At 43.6% G+C, this 22,029-nt stretch overlaps 1 protein-coding gene across 2 annotated transcripts in view; it reads right to left on the reverse strand.

Moving 5' to 3' along the window:
- Nucleotides 1–21,759, reverse strand: part of LOC135200332 (acidic leucine-rich nuclear phosphoprotein 32 family member B-like) — an 81,063-nt gene extending 59,304 nt beyond the window's left edge. Inside the window, exon 1 of one of the 2 annotated variants that reach the window (XM_064228897.1) lies at nucleotides 21,596–21,759. In XM_064228897.1, coding sequence (XP_064084967.1) covers nucleotides 21,596–21,643 — 48 coding nt within the window. In that variant the 5' untranslated portion in view covers nucleotides 21,644–21,759. The remainder of the gene's footprint in view (nucleotides 1–21,595) is intronic. The other variant, XM_064228896.1, reaches the window with a different exon arrangement.
- Between the last annotated feature and the right edge of the window lie 270 nt (nucleotides 21,760–22,029).

Raw genomic sequence — 22,029 nt, forward strand, 5'->3', positions numbered from 1 at the left:
GTATATATATATATATATATATATATATATATATATATATATATATATATATATATATATATATATATACACACACACATAAAAACTGGTACTGGACCATAGAAGCAATCTTTACCTTGAGCTGACCCAGGAAAGAAGTGTCCACCAAAATGAAGGATCTCCAGTTAAGGGGTAAGCAGAATTGCAGAAGAGTGGGAGGAACAAAAATAGAGATGGGATTTGTTGCTGTTGTATGATTAAGCTACTTGTTCCTATAGCAACTATTGAAGAAGGAAGGAGCAGGTGATGAGTCCCTTCCAGAGGGTAATGAGGATATTGTCCAGAGAGGGAAACATTTGTGGAACAAATCTTCGTTCAATAAGATGGAAGATGTCTCAAGTCTCAAGCTGAGCATTTTTAACATGTGGAGGTAGCATCATCAGATGACACTCAAGACTTGACAGTCATGGTCACCAGCAACGAGATGAAGAGTAGTCGAAAGACTCACCACCTGGGGCACCAACAACACTCACACATTTGCCTCTGGCCAAGTATGTTGAGGAGGAATAGAAATGAAATTTTCATTAGTAAAATGAAGTTTTATTGTATACTTACCGAACAATTATACAGCCGTGATTTCCACGAGCGGCAGGAGACTAAATTCAAATTTAGCGCGTAGGCGTCGCCAACACTGGTGGTGATGACGTCATCTCCCTCCACTCGCGGGAGAACCAGGTACAACTGCCCAGGTGAATCCAATTCTTTCTGCCCGTCCGTCCACCTAAGGGGAGGAGGGTGGGTATAATCATAATTGTTCGGTAAGTATACAATAAAACTTCATTTTAATAATGAAAATTTCATTTTTATTGTAGTGTCTTACCGAACAATTATACAGCTGATTACACATTTAAGGGAAGGTGGGATTCAGTGGACCACTAGTATTTCTAAATGGGTTACATTTATTACAATACCAGTAAACACTCGAGGTGTCTGTTGTACCTTACCTTGTAAGAGAGCTACAGCAGACTGTTACTGCCTCTGGTCGGTGCTTTCTTACTATTGTAGAGGAATTGGAATTTGACCAAAGTTAGCCTCTACAGGAGTGGAATCCTTCCGTAGTTCAAGCGAGTCAAGGCTGACTGACGGAGGATAGTAATAACAAAGATTGCCCTTGCCCTGGGCTAAGACCAGCAATTCATCCAATAAAACATTTGTCATCAACACCGATTTAAAAACATATATACCCAACCATTATAAATCTGACCTAACAGACTGGTGAGATATCCCAGGTACTCAGTACCCCCAGCTTTCCTTTGAACTGACAAAACCTATTCAAGGTGAAAAGTTACCATAGAGGTACGACACCCCTGTGCCGTTTCTCCCAACACCATGCCAGAAACCGCCACTGGACCCTAACGTTCTACAATTCTCGAAAACCGCTTCTATCTCTTTGAGATAATGGCTCGCAAAAACCGAATTCGATCTCCAGAACGTACTCTGAAGAATCGAAGCTAAAGATAAATTCTTTCTAAATGCTAAAGAAGTTGCCACTGCTCTAACCTCGTGAGCTTTAACTCTCAGAACGGAAAGATTGTCGTTCTCGGACTGCGATGAGCTTTCCCTGATAAGCTCTCTAATAAGAACGATATAGCATTCTTAGAAAGAGGACGAGAGGGATTTTGAACAGAGGTCCAGAGCTTAGAAGATTGGCCTCTAACCTCCTTAGTGGCAAGAAGATACTGCTTAATTGCCCTGACTGGACATAAGAGCCTTTCTTCCTCCTCATGTCCAACCAAATCAGATAAGTTCCTAACCACAAAACTCCTCAGGCCAACGGAACTAGAAGGATTTCTCGTTTTTGGCTTAAGAAAGGGTCAAAGATACCGGAACAAAAACACAGCATTGCCTTGAGAGAAAACCGACACTTTTTGTCTAAAGCATGCAATTAGCTGACACGCTTTGCAGAAGCTAGTGCAATAAGAAAAAGTCTTTTTAGTCAAGTTCCTGAGTGAAGCCGACTTCAAAGGCTCAAACGGTGGCCCCATGAGGAACTTAAGCACCACATCTAAGTTCCAAGCCACTGAATCCTGAGGGAGCTTAGTGGTTTCGAAAGACCTAATGATCTGAATTGGAGGAAATATCCAAACCCCGATGTCGAAAAACCGAAGAAAGCATGGCTCTATATCCTCTGATCGTAGAAGGAGCCAGTTTCTTAGACTCCCTAAGAAATAGAAGAAAATCTGCTATCTCCGTTAAAGAGGTCACAGAAGTAGACTTTAGCACCTCTACACCACTCTCTGAAGATTCTCCACTTCCCTTGATAGTTTGTTAGAAGACTCTCTCCTACAACGAGCGATAGCTCCTGCAGCTCTTCTTGAAAACCCTTTCGCTCTGACAAGATTCCGGACAGTCTGAACCCTGTCAGAGCTAGAGCGGACAGGTTTTGGTGGAACCTTTTGAAGTGAGGTTGTTTGAGAAGCCACTTCTCTGGAGGAAGAAGCCTGGGGAAGTCTACTAACAACTGGAGAAGGTCCGGGAACCACTCTTTCCTGGGCCAAAAATGATATTGTCATGTTACAATAAAGTTTTATACATACTTACCTGACAGATATATACTTAGCTATAGACTCCGTCGTCTCCGACAGAATTTCAAATTTCGCGGCACACGCTACAGGTAGGTCAGGTGATCTACCGCCCTGCCCTTGGGTGGCAGGACTAGGAACCCATCCCCAAAAAAAAAAAAAACGTTTTACTAATCAAGAATTCTTCATCTTTACCACCGTGTCCTGCGGGGAGGCTGGGTGGGTCCATTAATCGTATATATCTGTCATGTAAGTATGTATAAAACTTTATTGTAACATGACAATATCATTTTTATACATTCAACTTCCCTGCCAGATATATACTTAGCTGATTAGCACCCATTGGTGGTGGGTAAGAGACAGCTAACAACTGAAATAGACAGGTAAACAACATATGTTGTAGGTATTAATAAACCTTGGTGCCTACCTTATTAGGCTGAAGACTTCGCGGCTACTGCCTTGGAGTCTGCTTAGCCTCAAGAGCCTCAGCGAGATATTGATTCTATGGCTAAGAGTTCTTGTGGGTCTGCCAATGGGGTCTTATCCACTTACTCGGCAGAGCCTAAAGGCCTTTGTCATTGGGTGCTATTCCACTACATGACAATACACCTTGTTCAGGAGCACAAAACCGATCCCGATCACCTGATCCTAACATCCATGTTAGTTCTAAGATTGTAAGGAGTTATCCCCGAACTCCTTACAAACAACCAAAAACTCGAAACATAATTACACTTTCATTACAAAATATACAAAAAAAAATTTTGTACTCCCCCACTAGTCATACAAACCTTGATCCCCTACCAGCAATGACACTCTGCTCCCGTGCGACAGTAGTGAGCTTGCTAATAGAAAACCAAGCACATATCTGACAAGAGGGTTTATGTACGCTAAAAACACAAAATTAAGGATCAGTCTTTGCTCCAAGACCAGTACTGTATCTGCTGATACAAAAGGACCCCTACTAGAGAAGCACTTCTCATAGGTCACTCTCACATCCTTCAGATAATGAGATGCAAACACTGAATTGCACCTCCAATATGTAGTCTCAATGATATTCTTTAGAGACATATTCTTTGGAACGCCAAAGACGTTGCTACTCTGCCCTCACTTCATGAGTCTTGACCTTTAGAAGACCGAAGGATTCCTCCGAGCAGTTCTTGTGAGCGTCCGTAATAACGCTTCTCACAAAGAAAGCCAAGGCGTTCTTGGACATGAGTCTTTGGGGTTCTTCACCGCACACCAAAGACCTTGTTGACAAGCTCCCATCTGTCTCTTCTCTCTAAATAGTATTTAAGAGCTCTCACTGGACAGAGAGATCTCTCTATCTCTCTGCCTACCAGGTTAGATAGGCCTTTTACCTCAAACTTCTGGGCCAAGGTTTTGACGGGTTTTCGTTCTTTGCCAGAAAACATTGTCTGGAAAGAACAGATGGCAGCATCTCCTTTGAACCCCACCGTGGAATCCAGAGCGTGTAATTCGCTCGTCCTCTGGCTGTAGCGAGAGCCACCAGGAACAAGCATTTCCTAGTGACGTCGCGGAAGGACGCCAGATGTAAAGGCTCGAATTTATCCGATGAAAGGAATTTCAGGACCACGTCTAGATTCCAACTAGGTGTTCTAGGAGTAGCTGCTTTCGAAGTCTCAAAGATCTAATTAGATCGTGTAGATCTTTGTCGTTAGCAATGTCCAGGCCTCGATTCCTGAATACTGAAGACAGCATGCTTCGGTATCCTTTTATTGTCGAGACAGATAGGTGTGATTCCTCTCTCAGAAAGAGGAGGAAATCGGCAATATTCACTATAGAGGTACTGGAGGAGGACAGCTTCTGACCCTTACACCACCTCCTAAAGACTTCCCACTTTCGACTGGTATACTCTTCTCGTCGAAGCTCTGCGGGCTCTAGCGATAGAGCCCGCAGCCTTGCGAGAAAAGCCTCTCGCTCTGACAAGTCTTTCGATAGTCGAAAGGCAGTCAGAGCGAGACCTGGGAGGTTGTGATGAAACCTCTCGAAGTGGGGTTGTCTGAGTAGATCGTGTCTGTTTGGAAGCGATCTGGGGAAGTCCACTATCCACTCCAGTACCTCCGTGAACCATTCCTGGGCTGGCCAAAATGGGGCTATGAGTGTCAACTTCGTGCTCTTCGAAGCTACGAACTTCCTGAGCACTTCCCCCAGGATTTTTGAACGGGGGAAAAGGCGTATGCGTCCACACCCGACCAATCCATGAGAAACGCGTCTATTGCGAAGGCTCTCGGATCTTCCACTAGAGAGCAAAAGATCTCTATTCTTTTGGAGAGGAACGTCGCAAACAGGTCTATGTGAGGTCTCCCCCACAGGGACCAAAGACTTCGACACACTTCTTCGTGAAGAGTCCATTCTGTGGGAAGGACCTGATTTCTCCTGCTCAGTCTGTCCGCTCTCACATTCTTGATCCCTTGAACAAACCTTGTGAGGAGAGTTATGCCTCTTTCTTCCGTCCAGGTTAACAGGTGTCTTGTCAACTGATAGAGGGAGAAAGAGTGCGTGCCTCCTTGCTTGCGATGTAAGCCAGAGCCGTGGTGTTGTCCGAGTTTATCTATATCACCCCGTCTCTGACTATCTCTTCGAAGAACTTTAAGGCTAGGTGTATGGCCACAAGTTCCTTGCAATTGATGTGCCAGGACACCTGTTCCTTTGTCCAGGTGCCTGACACCTCCCTTGCCCTAGCGTCGCTCCCCATCCGACTCCGAAGCGTCGGTAAATAACACTTGGTCTGGGTTCTGCAGAGCAAGCGATACGCCTTCGTTCTTTTGAAGCGGAGGGATCCACCACTTCAGATGATCTTTTACTTCTTGTGGAAGTTGGAAGATGTCCGAGAGTTGACCCGTCTTCCAACTCCACACTCTTTGAGGAAAAACTGAAGAGGGCGAAGGTGAAGTCTCCCTAGCGAGAAGAACTTTTCCAATGAGGACAGGGTCCCTAAAAGGCTCAGGTAATCCCTCGCTGAGCTGTTCTTTCTCTCTAAGAAGCTCGAGATTCTCGACAAACCTCGAGCGATTCTTTCTCGCGAAGGATATACCCGAAAACCCCGAGAATCCATCTGAATCCCCAGATAGACCAAGTTCTGGCTGGGGATCAGTTGTGACTTCTCGAGGTTGACGAGTAACCCTAGCGAATCTATCATGTTCCTTGTTACTTCTAAGTCCTCCAAGCACTGAATCTTCGACTTGGCCCTGATCAGCCAGTCGTCCAGGTAGAGGGATGTGTATACCCTCCAGGTGAAGCCATCTTGCTACATTCGCCATCAGGTTGGTGAATACTTGTGGGGCTGTAGACAGACCGAAGCACAGAGCCCTGAACTGAAAGATCTTGTCTCCTATTACAAAGCGAAGATATTTCTTTGACAAATGGTGAATGGGAACGTGGAAATATGCGTCTTGTAGGTCCAGAGAGACCATCCAATCTCCTGGACGAAGAGCCGACATTACAGAGGCGGACGTTTCATGCGAAACGTTCTTTTTTCTGTACGAAGCGATTCAGAGCGCTTACGTCCAGAACTGGCCTCCACCCCCCCAGATGCCTTTGGTACTAGAAAAAGGCGATTGTAAAATCCCGGGGAGTGTGGATCCTGCACAAGTTCGATGGCCTCTTTTTCCCACATTTGCTCCACCATTTGAAGGAGAGTCTTTCTCATTAACGGGTCTCTGTACCTCGCTGACAGTTCCCGAGGCGTAGATGTTAGGGGCGGGCTGTCCGTCGAAGGGGATTACATATCCCTTCTTCAGGACCGACACTGACCAAGGGTCGGCTCCCCTTTTTGCCCATACTCCTGCAAAGTTCAGGAGTCTGGCGCCCACTGGTGCTTGGAGGAGCAACAAGTCACTTTGATTTCTTGAAGGGCCTAAATGAAGACCTTCCTCTCTTTTCAGAGCTCTTCTTTCTGGCAGGGGGACGAGCCGCTGCACCTCCACGAAAGGGCTGCTGAGTTGGACGAGATTCCTTCTTAACCGTCGACACTACAGGGCGTCCTTTCTTGGACGTTTGCGTTAGTAGGTCTTGTGTCGCCTTCTCAGTTAGCGAGCGAGATATATCCTTCACTAACTGAGAAGGAAACAGATGATCTGATAGAGGGGCGAACAGTAAGGCAGTCCTCTGGCTCGGAGAAACCCCTTTCGATAATAGGGATCTATACACTGATCTCTTTTTCAGGAGACCAGCACCAAAAAGGGAAGCCACTTCACCCGAACCGTCCTGTACTGCCTTGTCCATGCAGGACAGGACGCTATGGAGAATTTCTGGGTTCTTCAGAAACTCCGGATCCTTAGATTTGTTGGCCAGAACTCCGAGTGACCAATCCAGAAAATTGAACACCTCTAGTGACAAAAAGTCCCTTTAGAAAGTGGTTCAACTCTGAAGTGCTCCACGTCGCTCTGACCGATCCTAAGGAGTGACGTCTAGAGGCCTCCACTAAATTGGAAAAGTCGGCATCTGCAGAGGCAGGTAGAGAAAGACCCATAGTCTCTCCTGTCCCATACCAATACCTCTCTTCCCGTGCAATCTGGAAGGAGGCATGCAGAATACCGTCTTTCCTAACTCCTTCTTCTTGTCCATCCAAGAATCTAAAGAATGGAGTGCCTTCTTCATTGATATCGCAGCTTCCTTTTTAAAAAGGCCGACGATTTAGCCGTAGCTGAGCTCGAAAAGAGCGAACGAGGAGAAGGAGGAGCCGCCGGACTAAGAGAATCTCCAAACTCTTGAAGTAGTAATGAGGCCAAGACTTTATAACTAGAAAGTCCCTCATTAGCAGGAGGTTCGTCGTCAGACAACTCGTCTAACCCTCGAGTCAGACAAAGGAGAAAGTTCACGTTTGGAGGGAGAGTCCTTCCAAGACCTCCTAGTTCTGAAGGAGAGGAGCTCCTATTTGGAGAAGAGTCATAACCTCCAGGAACGAGTCCCCACTCTTGCCCCCTCTGACTCTGACTCCTGCCATCCTGACTCCTGACTCCTGCCTCCTGACTCCTGACTCCTGCCTCCTGGACTCCTGACTCCTGCGTCCTGACTCCTGGACGTCCTGCTCTGGACTCCGGACTCCTGCCTCCGGACTCCTGACTCCGGACTCCTGGCTTCTGCCTCCTGACTCTCCTGCCTCTTGGCTCCTGGCTCTTGCCTCTTGGCTCCTGGTTCTTGCCTCCTGGCTCTTGCCTCTTGCCTGGATATGCCTCTACACTCCTGGCTCTGGGCTCCTGCCTCCTGGTTGACTCCTCACTCCTGGCTCTTGGCTCCTGCCTCCTCGGGTGACTCCTCACTCCTGGCCGGTGCCAGACGTCTGATTGTTTCATCCAGGTTCGTACCGGAACCTCACCTCGAGTAGGAGTATCGATCCATGGAGGCAGATACCTCCATACGTCTGGAGGATCTTTTAATAGGAAGGGAAGTGTCTTTCCTTCTAGGAGGCTCCTTTGACAGGACTCCTACAAACGACGAAATCTGTTCCTGCATCGCCATCATGAATCTCTTCGTAGCCTCTTCTTTATCCTCTTCGGGAGGAGGGGAAGGAGGAGGGGAGGAGTCCATAGCCTCCACCTCCTGCCTCCTTCTCACTCTGGTTGAAAGAATGGCTCTTCTTGCCTTCTTCACTCCCGATGGAGACTCCTCAGGGAAGTTTTCAGGGCTCGAGTCAATATTCGGAGCCTTCCAACTCCTCTTGAGAGGCCGAGATCGATCTGAATCTCTCCAATCACGTCTCGGTGATGAAGATCCCGACGACGAGAAACACTCACGTAGGACGCTTTTACAATAGCGGTCCTTGGCAGTCTGGGGTGTCACAGAAACCGCCGAAGGGACACCTGATCGGTGGGGATTCTCCACAACCTCCTTTCGGCTTTCGACATTCCTTCTCCTCTGGGCATGTGAGCTTGGAAGAGGTCTAGACCTAGGAGCGTTGCTGAGCCGACCAGATGCCCCCTCCACTACACTGGGGACACTCATATCACTGTCCACTGAAAAATCACTAGCCTTACCTTGTATGGCAGCCATTTTGTTTTCCATCAACTTGAAGGCTGCTTTTAGATCCGCAAGTTCTTTTGCTGGATCTACAGGTTCTGCAATAGGAGAAGGGGCTGCAATGGAAGGAGAAGTAGCAATACTTACCCTTGGGGAAGATCCCAAGCTTGGAATTAGTTCAGATCTAGAACTACTTAAACTTCTATGAGAAGCCTTCCTCACTCTTTCTCTTTCTAACTTTTTTAAATAATTAGTTAGATTCTTCCATTCGTTCTCACTCAAGTTCTCACATTCCTTACAAGTATTAGTAAAAGAACATTCATACTCCCTGCACCTCTTGCATACCGTGTGAGGGTCTACCGAAGCTTTCGGCAACCTCACCTTACAGCCTACATTCACACAACGTCTCACAACCATACCAGAGTCAGACATTATTAAAGAAAATTCCAAAATCAAGTCCACAAAACAGTCGACAAAAGCGTATGCCAATCCAACAATCCAGATACGTCACCAAAAGTCGGTCAAGAAGATCAATTGCCGGTGAAAAAAGAAAAACCAATCGAGAGGAACCAACAACAATGTTGATGGTCCGGGCGACAGAAGAATTCTGATTAGAAAACGGGGATGGTTCCTAGTCCTGCCACCCAGGGCAGGGCGGTAGATCACCTGACCTACCTGTAGCGTGTGCCGCGAAATTTGAAATTCTGTCGGAGACGACGGAGTCTATAGCTAAGTATATATCTGGCAGGGAAGTTGAATGTATAAAATGGAGCGATTAACGTCAGTGGTACATTGCTGTGCGACATGAACTTGTTCAGCACCTCTCTTATTAGAACGAACGGCGGGAATGCATAAGCGTCCAGCCCCGACCAATCCAACAGCATTGCATCCACCGACCAAGCTAGAGGATCTGGAACTGGAGAACAAAAGAGAGGAAGACGGTTGTTCCTTGAAGTCGCGAACAGGTCTATGAACGGTCGTCCCCAAAGGCGCCAAAGTTTCTGACAAATTTTGTCGTCCAAAGTCCACTCCAGAGGTAACACTTGCTGTTGACGGCTTAGCTCGTCCGCCAGGACGTTCATCTTTCCCGGAACAAATCTCGGGACTAGCTGAACATTCGCTTCGTTTGTCCACAGGAGGAGATCCTTGGCCACTTTGTACAGAGAGAAAGACCGAGTCCCCCCCTGTTTCCGCACGTAAGAGAGCCGTGGAGTTGTCGGAATGTACTGCCACTACCTGACCTTCTACTAAGTTCCGAAACTGTCTGAGCCCCAGGAAAATTGCTAAAAGTTCCTTTACATTTATGTGGAACTTCTTCTCCTTCTCCGACCAAGCTCCTGAAGCACGTTGATTTCCCAGCAGGGCTCCCCAACCTGTGTCCGATGCGTCGGAAAAGAACTGTAGGTTCGGGAGGATGGGTCGTAAATCTAACCCTTCTTCCAATCTTGCCCGAGACAGCCACCACCTTAGGTCCTCTTTTACTTGGTCTGTGACAGGAAAGGTAATCGAGTCTGGTTGCGTCTTCCTGCACCAAGAGGCTCTCAGAAAAAACTGCAGCGGTCTCATGTGCAGTCTTCCCAACGTCACAAATTTCTCCACTGACGTCAATTTGCCCAGGAGCCTCATCCACTGATTGGCAGAACTTACCTTTTTGTCCAAGAACTCCTGAACTGTCTCCAGACAGCCTTGGACCCTCTTCGGGGACAGAAAAGCCCGAAAAACTTGAGCATTCAGTCATCCCCAAATAAAGGATGCTCTGAGATGGAACCAACTGGGACTTCTGTTTGTTGACCAGAATTCCTAACTTTCTGGCAAGATCCAGAGTTGTTCCAAGGTCCTTCATGCACCGACTCTCTGATTCCGACCGGAGAAGCCAATCGTCCAGATAGAGGGAGATTCTTACTCCTAATATGTGCACCCAGCTTCCTGTCGGGGATAGAACCCTGGTGAAAACTTGAGGAGCGGTCGCCAGTCCAAAGCAAAGCACCCGAAACTGAAACACCTTGCCTTCGAACATGAACCTCAGGTACTTCCGAGATTCGCGATGAATCGGAATGTGAAAATAAGTGTCTTGCATGTCCAGAGAAACCATCTAATCTCCCTGTCTGATAGACTCCAGAACTGACCGAGTGGTCTCCATATGAAATTTTGTTTTCTGGACATGCAAGTTCAGGGCGCTCACATCCAAAACCGGCCTCCAGCCCCCTGATGACTTGGGAACTACAAAAAGGCGATTGTAAAAGCCTGGAGGAAATTCCCCTTCTATCTGTTCTATAGCTTCTTTGAGAATGAGCGCTTCCACTTCCGCGGCTAGAGCCAGAAATTTGTCTGAGCCCGGAGAGTATGCCTGGAATGGAATTGGCACAGGTGAGAGCGAGGGAGGTGAAATGAGAGGAATACGGTAGCCAAACTTGAGTACTTGCACTACCCAGGCTTCTGCTCCTCTGTTTTCCCATTCCTCCCAAAACAGAGCCAGCCTGCCTTCCACTGGTGCATGAAGAACCGAGCTTTCATTTGGAAGGTTTGTTAACCTTGGCCGAGGTCTTTGACTGAGGTCGCAAATTTGACTTCGGCCGAAAGAAGCGCTTGGGTTTTCTCCCTCGAAAAGGCACTTGGGCCAAAGGGTAAACAGAAGGAACAGTCTCCAAAGGAGCTTTAGGTCTCTTAGTAGACTGTGCCAGCAAATCCGAAGTAGATTTATCTAGTGCCGACAAAATTGACAGCACTACATCGTCTGGAAAGAGGTTATCTTTCACAAAAGGAGCAAACAAGAGAGCAGACTTCTGTTGGGAAGTAACCCCTTTAGAAGCAAAGGAGCACCAAAGTTGCCTTTTCTTAAGGGTACCAAAGGCGATGAGCGAAGCTAACTCATCATCACATCCATCCCTAATGGATTTGTCCGCACAGGACAGAACACCAATCCAATCCTCCGCTAAATCCTGTGAAAGAGACGGACAGTCTTCGATCTTGGCCGCTAAAGCGCCAATAGTCCAATCAAGGAAGCTAATTACTTCCAAAAGTTTAAATTAGTTCTTTACAACGTGGTCCAACTCAGGCGCTGTAAAGAAAACTTTCGCTGCGGCGAAAGCAGATCTTCTAGAGGAGTCGATTAAACTGGAGAAGTCTCCCTAGGAGGAGGCAGAAACTCCCAGAGAAGGAGCTTCCCCAGTTACATAAAACCTATACCTCTTACGAAGCAACTTAGAGGGAGGGTAAGCAAACAGCGCCTTCCCTAGGTCTCTTTTCATAGACATCCATTTCTCCGTCTCTTTCAACGAATGTCTAACCGCTTTAGATAGAACAAGTTTTGGGAGGAGAGGGTCTGAAGTTTTCCTCCTCATCAAAAAAAGTCGAAGTTGGGGAGCGCGGAGCCGCTTTCTCAAAATAATCTGGATAAGATACCAGAAGAAACCTAAGGAGACATGAATAACACGAAAGGTGATGTGAATCCTCCTCCTCTACCTCTTCCTCATTCTCCGATACCGCCGAAGAAGTAGACGGGACTACAACCGGATCTGAAGGCTTCGAACCACCCTTGGACTCATTCATCCAGTTGGTTAACATCTCTAACTGCTTGCGCAAAGGCACCAGAGACGAATCAAAAACAGTTAACTGAGGCTTGGAAGAGCCTAAATGTTCAGCAGGAGGCAGAATAACTACTTGCGCCTCGCCCGGAGCCGCCGAAATTCAAGGCGAAACAGGCGCAACAGACGAGAAAGCGCCTAATGAAACACCCTTAGAACGGCTAGCTACAGCTCTACCACAATCTCTACTAGTCGATGGAGCCGAAAAAGTAACAGATTGGGGCGAAAAACGAGCCGCTAACGGCCGCGGCGCAACACTACTCTCAGGCTCCTTATACCGCTTGACTGGAGGAGGCGAAGAATCGGCGCCTGAACGCCTCTTTAAGGGACGCGAAACGGGCGAATCTCGCCAAGAGCGCCGCGCGATCGGAGACGAATCGCCTGAATCAGTCGAAAGGCGTAACCGCAATACCTTTCCAGCGCTTAACTGAGTCCTGTTGAGGCGCAACAGGTTCAACAAGAGAGGCGCCTGTCTGTGGGCAACTCCCGATCGACTCCCTTGGACTTCCGGTATGTCTTCTCCCCGGTGCGGGGGAGCTGGACAATGACCTTTGTCTAGGAGACGTGTCAGGACAGACAGACGCACCCTCAACTACACTCTTACCTGAAACCGCTTTCTCCAAAAAAGGCTTAACCGAATTACCAAGTTGCATAACCGTATCCGTTAGTACCGAAAATTTCTGATCGAACCTCGATTTAAGACTGGCAATGGTGTCGGAAGAAACTACACGGGAAGCCGTAGAAGTGGGATTAGTAGGAGGAATAGGAGGTGTAGTTAAAGGAGACATAACAATTTGAGGAGAAACAGAAGGAACAGATGCATCGCAAGAAGAAGCAGAGCTAAGCTTTCTTTCCCTATGCGCTGCTTTCCTAATTCTGTCTTTCGCTAATTTCTCCCAGTATGAACTAAAAAACTTCCATTGAGAATCAGTCCAATCACTACACTCATTACATGTTCGATCTGCTGAACAAACCTGTCCCCTACACTTAACACATTTAGTGTGAGAATCATACTCTAATTTGGATAGCCTAGTTTTACATCCTGAGATGCAAAACCTAACTCCCGACGGACTAGAATCCGACATGGCAACGCCTAAATAATATTCAAATAAACAACAACGCCAAAAAAAAGTACTTCACCAATTCCGAAGATCAAATCCACTAGAAAAAAGCGAAGCAAAGTCATCCAACCGCACCGACCACCGATGTTCACCGGACGCCGGCAGGAAAAGAATTGGATTCACCTGGGCAGTTGTACCTGGTTCTCCCGCGAGTGGAGGGAGATGACGTCATCACCACCAGTGTTGGCGACGCCTACGCACTAAATTTGAATTTAGTCTCCTGCCGCTCGTGGAAATCACGGCTGAATAATTGTTCGGTAAGACACTACAATAAAATATAAAATTTAGGCCATAAGTAATGCACTGGGACTTATGAGGTCATTCAGCACTCAAAAGGACATTGAGAGCAAGAAGGTTTTTAAGGTGTAACAGGAGGAGTACCTCCTCCCACTTGCACTATGAAACAATTGTTAGAAGGGGGTAGAGACAGAAACACCGAAAAAAGATATGCTGAGTAAAAGCAAATACGTAGCAATGAAAAGGGTTGCTACTAGGGCCCGAAGGGATGCTGCAAAGAACCTTAACCTCTTCATTACCGAAAGTTTGTTTGGAGGTAGGTGGGTACCACCATTGAAGTCTACTATACCGCACCGGGTGCATAAAGGTGGTACGCATAGTACCACCAAAACTCCTCTTTTCAGATAGGGACTTCCAATCATTCTGTAATTTCGGTTTGAAGAGTTTGGAGCAAAATAAACAGTATGACACGATGCCAGACGTATGATGAACCCCAAAAAATAGTATTATTACTGCTTATAGTAGTGTGTAGGTGACAGATGAACTGCGTCTCAACAAAAAATCACAAAACCAGACAAGCGTAAACATGTAATAGCTTCTACCCAAGTAAAAAACCAGTTGTATCATCATTTACTGTATTTATTTATTTATTCACTTATTACATACAAATAAAGATATGAACACCAGATAAATGAAGGTAGAAATAAAGCCTTATAGTAACTTTATATATAAAAAACCAAACCAGAGAAAAAGCAAAAAAGCGATTTTTTCTGAGGACAAGAAACTTGAAAAATTAGTTTAGATACCCCTAATGCCCCTAAAGTTGTTTTCTGTGATGAAACTAATCTTAGAAAACGTAGAAAATGACATCGCCCAATTTTTGAAAGATATACTATAAAATTTGCGATTTCCATATTTATTGGCGGGGCTTTCGCTTTAGTTTTTGCTCTTTTTTTTTTTTGTTATTACGTGCTTATTTACTGTTCTATTTTGATAATACTTTATGTGCATGTTCCAGGTGCAATATACCAACATTCTGTAAGACCGAATTTCTTTTCAAGACCGTAGTTTTCTCATCGACCACCAGTGTCCCTTGTACAAGGGACACTGAGTTTCACATTTTTTTTCATAAAATCATTTATTTTCCCTGTAGGATGATAAAACTAACAGAGAATATGCGTTATTATAGTGCTAATAATACCTGATAATTTCATTAGCCTGTCTTGATTAGTGTATTTTGGCAAATATTTTTACGATGGGCACCCCTCCAAACTCGAGTCACTACCGAGAGATTCAGTTCGGCAGCGAACACAATGTTTACATTCTGCTCACCCACCCGGTAAAGAAGGGGTTAAGTAATGCCTAAAGTGCACAGAGTGAGGTTCACTGATGGCACTACCCCCTAAAAGGGAAGCATATTGAGGGGATTCAATGCAGTTGACCCCTACAGGAGGGGTACCAAAAGTCAAGTCCACGTCTAAGGATGACACAAGTGACAAGCACATATACATTGCATTTAAATACTGGTTAATGTAAAATAAATCTGTAAACACTAAAAATTTATAAGTATAGAAATCGCAACAAAAATTCCAAAACCTCTCATTAACAGGCAAGTAAAAATAATATGTACTGATACACAGCAGACTCACAAAAGTTTTGTAACCCCTAATAAGGAGTAACAAAATGGCAAGCTGTCACTATAAAGCTCCCAAAATGCCCATAGCAAGCAAAACTTATATACAGACTTCAAGAAATCATATGGATTTAAAAAGCTAATGCTCAGACACAACAGGACATGCATACAACGGATAAAGGCAGAAAGATACTAATTTAGCAATAAAGGCACTTAATGCTAATCATTGCACATCAAAGTGAACTACAAAGCTCTTAAGAATGAAAAATACTGAATGGCTCATCTAAATATGAAAAATGCACTGACCATGGGCAGCACAACCAACTGAAATACACACAGAGGAATGACATCTTCCCCTTTTGGGCCAGTGGGGTGCAAGTACAGTATCTTCCTGTGTAATCTTGTCAAATTCCTTTAGAACATCAAAGTAAATAGTAATTATCTGGAAATATTCAACAGCCTCTGTTAATATGATTATCAAAATGGGTCACTGAATCCAACTTGAGACACAAACTGTACAATATTGAGATTACAGTTTAAGACCTTTGAATATGCCATGTTAATCTATCAATTACATTACAGTGAATGTTTTTAAAGACATCTGCATTAGCAGAAGGTTAGAGAAGTTATTAGCCTTGCCCAAGCTTCTTCCCAGACGCTCTACAGGCATAACTGTGGCATTGACCATCCTTCTGTTAAGAAGCTCGTTACCAAAGGCGACTGTAATGTGATTTTGCTAAGGGTTGTCCTAATCATTATAATTTCCAAGTAGATTCAATCTTTTATCATATGGGAGTGTTACTTTATGTGGAGATTATACACCTCTTGCCCTTCTGGTGAACTTTACTGCAATATTCCATAACTGTTTCAGACTGTATCTAAAACAGTTATGGTATCATTTTGAATATTTTATGGAAATGTTCATCTAGGCTGCTGGTACTATCAAAGTGTTTCAAAATACCTCCCTAATATGTTAATATATTCTTGTTACAGGTATTATATTTGCACATTTTCTGAAGAATACTGCTGGAGAAACCCTAAATACCTAGATATGCATCCTCCCCTCTGATTTTTTCAGACTGTACTGTAAGTCCATGCAAGTGCTATTCCTACTTCTAGGATATTATTGACCATATTTTTTATTAAATTTTGCATGGGTTGTCCATTATGAAGGTTCTTTTATCTTCTATTGAATGTTGCTTTCCTACCGGGTGCTTCATTATCAGTTCTGAGATTTTGTCAAAAGCCCTCAGGAATTCTGTATTTGAGGGGTACGCTAGTTAGAAGAACAAGGGATAGGCTTATCTGAGGATTAGTACTTATGATTCTACTGGTTTCTTTGTAGTATCTTATGTATTGATAAGGGTGAATTTTCCTTGGAAGCAACTTTTACATTTTCAATCAACTGTGTAGAGAATCTATTGTAATGCCTTCAATATCTTTTAGTAATATTAAACTCCAGTCTGTTAAAAATGAACCATAACTTTTCTCAAAACAGCAATCTCCCAGAAAATATATATAATGTAGCTTGTACATTTTTGGTTACTGCTTAAATAAAGTAACACTGGCTAACCTTTGCCTAAATCTTCCTCCATACCTCACCCTCCAACTACTTGAATCCCTTCCTACTTCCTTTCATATAACCTACATAAGCTATACGGAGGTCATCAGCAACTCAAACTTTACCAGAACACTTTCTACATTCATGACCTAAACATAGGGATTAAATATGAAGGTGGATGATTATTACTACAGGACTGTATCATAAACCTGAAAACTACTGAGTCTCCTCTCTAAATTCTTCACGATAGTCCTCATACTACATTCATGATTTTGAACACTAGTAAAAACACCACCACTTTCCAGTCCAAAACATTATCAAGTACCTGCAGAATAGTATATACATCAACTGGGTGACATTTGTCTGCTTAAAATCAGAGGCAAAATGACTGATAAGGCAGGAAGCTGTGTATGTGAGAAGGAATACACTTCAACTACAGCCGACTCAAAAAATGAGCTTTTTGAGGGTTTAAGTAAATAGAAAAGAAAGCTATGTACTTCAAGTAACTTACTAAGACCACAATGTCCCTCATGAACTTCCTTCTCAAGTGTCAAAGCTGTTTTCAAATAGGTAAGTCTTCAAAATCTTATTGAATATCCATGTTTTTCCCTCTTTAATTCCTGGAGGAACTTTTTGAATTCTAGTATGGATAACATGTGATCGACAGTGCTTCCTATGTCTCTTGTGCATCTTGGCTACATTCATCAATACTATTCACCCATGGCCCTTGCAGTATTAGGTGCCTGGTGAAATTCAATTAGAATAAGCAGAGCCCCCATGAAGGGTTATTCATTTTAAATGGTGCCCTACTATTACAAAAACTTGCAACCTCCTCAAGAAGAATTTTGGTAAACTACTTTCAATTCAGCAATTGCAAAACCCTGATCATTTGATTGAATAGTTCTGTAGAAGCCTTCCCATAGTATTGATTTTTACACACTGATTTATAAAACAAGTTTTTTAGGTGTTACCATCATATTTTGCAAGACGTATTACCTGATCTGTTCAAAAATAAATATTATTCATTTCTCCAGTCACATATCCAAGGCAAAGAAACCACCCACAGACCATTCCATTACCTTTTGAAGGACAATCCAGTATTAGATGCAGGGCAAGATAAGAATTTTTTGTGCATTCTTTCAGGTGTAGGTCAAGAGACAGTGTACTAAATTTTGATAGCCAAGGTGAATACCTGAATTAGTTTCTAAAAATAATGGACTGACCTTGTTTACCTACTAGAAAATTTAATATCATTTTGGCTTTTTTGCGAGACGTGTTTTTTGATGTGATAAACAATGGGTAATTGCTTCAAAACCAAACCAAGAACTGCTTAACTACCCATGACAAGAAAACAGGATACCAAACATTTAGCCTAAAATGCACATTTCCCATAGTAAACTAGCTAAATCCCAGATCTTTGACTTAACTCACATTTCAAAGAATGTGCAGTTTGGTTTACAGCAGCAATTTTTATGTTAAACACAATCCTCACACCTCCACAAACTTATGCAGTTTGTGGGGAAGATTTGTAATTTAACTAACATATGCTATTCCCATGTAGCAAAGCACTGAAAATCCTCAGAATTCATGTATGTATGTTTAAAAGAAATTGTAACATGTAGTAGTACCTGCAGGATATGCTAACAGCTATCTTCTTTTTTCTCTGCACCTTCTCCCATTTCTATGAGGGTTTGCTCTTTCTGACTGGTTTTCTCCACATGGTTCAATCATACACATCATCCTCTGACAGCTCTTTGTCCTTCAGATCCTCTTTAACTACCACCACCCACCTTCACTCAAGTCTTCCTCTCACTCTCCCATCCAGCACCTCCAGTGGCATCATTCTCTTCCCATCTCATCACGTGACCATACCATTGCAGTCTTCCTTCCTGGACCTTCTTTGAGAGTTTTGCCACATTTTTTGTAGTTTCACCTGTTCTCCAATTCTTGATCCTACCCATTTTCATCACTATGCAGATCCATCTATGCATTTTCATCTGTAACACATCCAACTTCTCTTGTGCTATCATTACTGGCCATGCTTCAGCTCAATATACCAATGCTAGTTCACTACATACTGGCTTATACAGCACTACTTCTTAACATCAGCAAAGAGCAAGCCATCAGACACAGCGTAACAACATGGAGGCAAGACAGTAAAACTAGTATGTGGACTAGTCCAATACCACTAACATTTCAAAAGCACATTCAACAGTTTAAGACACACTAATTAAAATGTTAAGACAGATAACCTAAAATGACCTATCCTAATCTTGAGCTTAGTGTAACCATACTACAAATGCTAATGGCAAGGTATACTACATGACAAATCCTTTCAATTTATTTTTCCTCAAAACAAGGAACACTACCCTGAATCTTATAGCTTTAACATGCTGCTGGTTTTCCTTAGGTAAAACAGGATTATGAATGCAGACTTCAAAGTGATCACACATGATTACTGGGTTGAAATATGGGATTTCCAGTGCATTTCTTTGTTTCAAACAACTCTGATACTAATATTTCTTGTAAATCCAGTTTTTGAAGTGGGGGACAACTCTATAATTCTAGAACTGCTGTATTTCCAGCAAAATATCTTTAATAAAACTATCATCCACCAGAAAATCAATATTTAGGCAGGGGTATCCTAACACTGGCTCCTGACCACACAGAACCTTACCTGACCAGGAGCACTGTAAATCATACACTTCTTTATTGTCTCAAGAGAGAGGGGTGGTCCTTTTGGCAAGGGCAAATATTCTAGTATTCCTCTCTCAGGACTCAAACTCAGAACTACCATACTACATTAGTGTGAACAAACATAAAAACAAACGAGTCCATCTCACAACAACCATACTGAATTGGTGGAGCAAGCAAGTGCAACCTTGTTCTATGAATGGCCAAAAGAGGTCACATGGTCTAAGTAACAATGGATCTCTGTGATGATGGGAAGATTAATTCTCATAATTGTATAGTATAATGTTCAAGATGAGGGTTTCGATTTCACATGAGCAGTACTGTACCGAAAACTAGGCTACAATGAATGTGCTGAAATTAATTTTTGGAGTGTGGCCTGTGGGTATCCAGGAAACCCATACAGCCTCAAAAACAAACTTAAATTGTTTTGAATGAAGTTTACTGTAAGCCTTGCACGTAAGTTATCCTCTAAAACTGTTATCCAGTAATTTACGATACGAACCTTTGGAGAAGTGAATTGTAATGAAAAACACAAAAATCTAAGTCATACATTTTTGGTTCCTGAGCCCATATGCTTCTCATGTCTTCACTACCAATGCTCAAAGGCAAGATTAATGATGCTTGATTAGTTTCCATTTCAAATATGATACCCTAAGTACTTAGACTACAAATAAACTGCACTGAATTACATGTGATCATATCAAGAGGCAGATGAACGGAACATTAGACCTAAATAGTGAAATATATTCAATTCTTTGGTTTTGCGACAGAAAAGTTACCTTTAAGAATGTGATATACTATAGACCTACTTAGCCTCTATTTAACTTACATGATAAATTTAATAAGCCTCAATTATAATAATGTTTCATTTTATGTTTTTGTCAGTTTCAAACCATTTTGGTTTTCTTATAAACAGGTAAAACATAGGTACGCTTCCAAGAGAATGAGAACAGAAGAAAAATGTCCAATGAAGTATGCAAGGAACTGGTTATATTGGGTCTCACTACTACCAAAAGCCCCAGGTAAACCAATATATAAGTAAAGCATAGGAAAACATAGTGACAAAAAAGAAACAGTACTTCAATTAAGATATCCAATGCATATTCATTGTTTAAAACTATAGGCTACGCTAGCTCCGGAGAAGTGGACAATGGACCCCTCCACATGTTCAACACAAGTACCCCAATGCCTTACAAAAAATGTGATATTATGGACACAAACAAGAAATCATCCATTTATACATGAAGTCTAACCCCCACAGACATGCTATTCGACATAGTTTAGCCAATGGGCCCCATATTACAAGGAAAACGTAAACTCCAGCTGCAAAACTACAAAGACCATGCCAAGGAGTAACCCTCATTTTTGCCAAAGCAATTTCATAATCCTAAACGTGTTATTGGTTATATCTGCGCTAACGAAACACATGGTTTGAATCTGTAATAACAATTTAGGGGGCCTGCATATGGTGCATCCCAGGTCAGGGGTACAGGTTACAACAGGGATGGTTCATTCACATGGCCACCCTGGCACGACCACCAGCACTTCTGCCCCAATATTTTCAGGTAAATGCCTTCCTTCTGCAGGATTCACAGCCTAAGGATTAAAGGACACATTCTGGGTGATAAAACGTCAAAATTATAAACGACTTCGACGAGGTTTTACCTAATTTTGACAAACAGCTTGGAAGTGTGGTGGACCGTCCGACGGGGAGCAAAAGAACGACCCAGTAAAACGAGGGCGTTATTAGACTTTGATCATCCATTACAGTTCTCAGCTACAGTGAGCTACAGTTACGTTCGTTTTGCCCTGAACAAACCAATATCGTTCAATGACAGGATTTCCTCATGGCCACATGATAACCTGAGTAACCTTTGCGACCTACACCCCTCTCACCCAGCCTGAAGAAGTTTTCCGTCGACCGAAATCCCAATTTCTCGCTCACTTTACAGACTTCTGCCTAATTTCTGTAGCCATTCCCCATCAAGCAACGATTGCTTTGCTTATGAGGAACCAAAGCCCAGAAGAAGACGCCCCATCAACGTCTTTTAGCCCATGCCAAACGGTATCAAAACTGCCAAATATCCATCCATATCCCGTCCCGATCCTCTACCTTCCCTTCCTCTTACGACGTAAGCGTCGCCCCTTCTCCATATATATATATTTCTACATATCTACACGGATATTTACACACATACAATAACAGGAGCTTGTTCTGCACATACCTTGGCCGGGTTCCTGCCCCGTTTCTCGAGTTCTATCCTCTTCTCCATGTTAATGGCATGGGTGGGTGTTGGGGCGATTTCCACCACAAGTGTTGTTGGCGCCTCTCTCTCTCTTTACTCTCGCTCGCTCTTCCCGACTCTTGTTCTCGTCAGCTACACACACACGCACACACACACTCACATACACACTCGCACACACCAGCACTTTCTCCCCTGCAACTCGTCCCTATTTCCCCCTATTTCCTTCCCCGCACCTCCTACCGTGAAGCACATCCTAGGCGCATGGTGTTCCGAAAACGATTTGATTTTAAGATGAAAATGACCAAAGGGAAATTTTTATGCAATAACCAATTACATCTTAACTCAGTACATCGTTACAAACATAAAAATCCCACATCGCCCCCCCCCCCCACCCTAGAGATTTCCCTGCACGC

The sequence above is a fragment of the Macrobrachium nipponense genome, chromosome 26 (genome assembly GCF_015104395.2).
Source record: "Macrobrachium nipponense isolate FS-2020 chromosome 26, ASM1510439v2, whole genome shotgun sequence".
NCBI classification, from domain to species: domain Eukaryota; kingdom Metazoa; phylum Arthropoda; class Malacostraca; order Decapoda; family Palaemonidae; genus Macrobrachium; species Macrobrachium nipponense.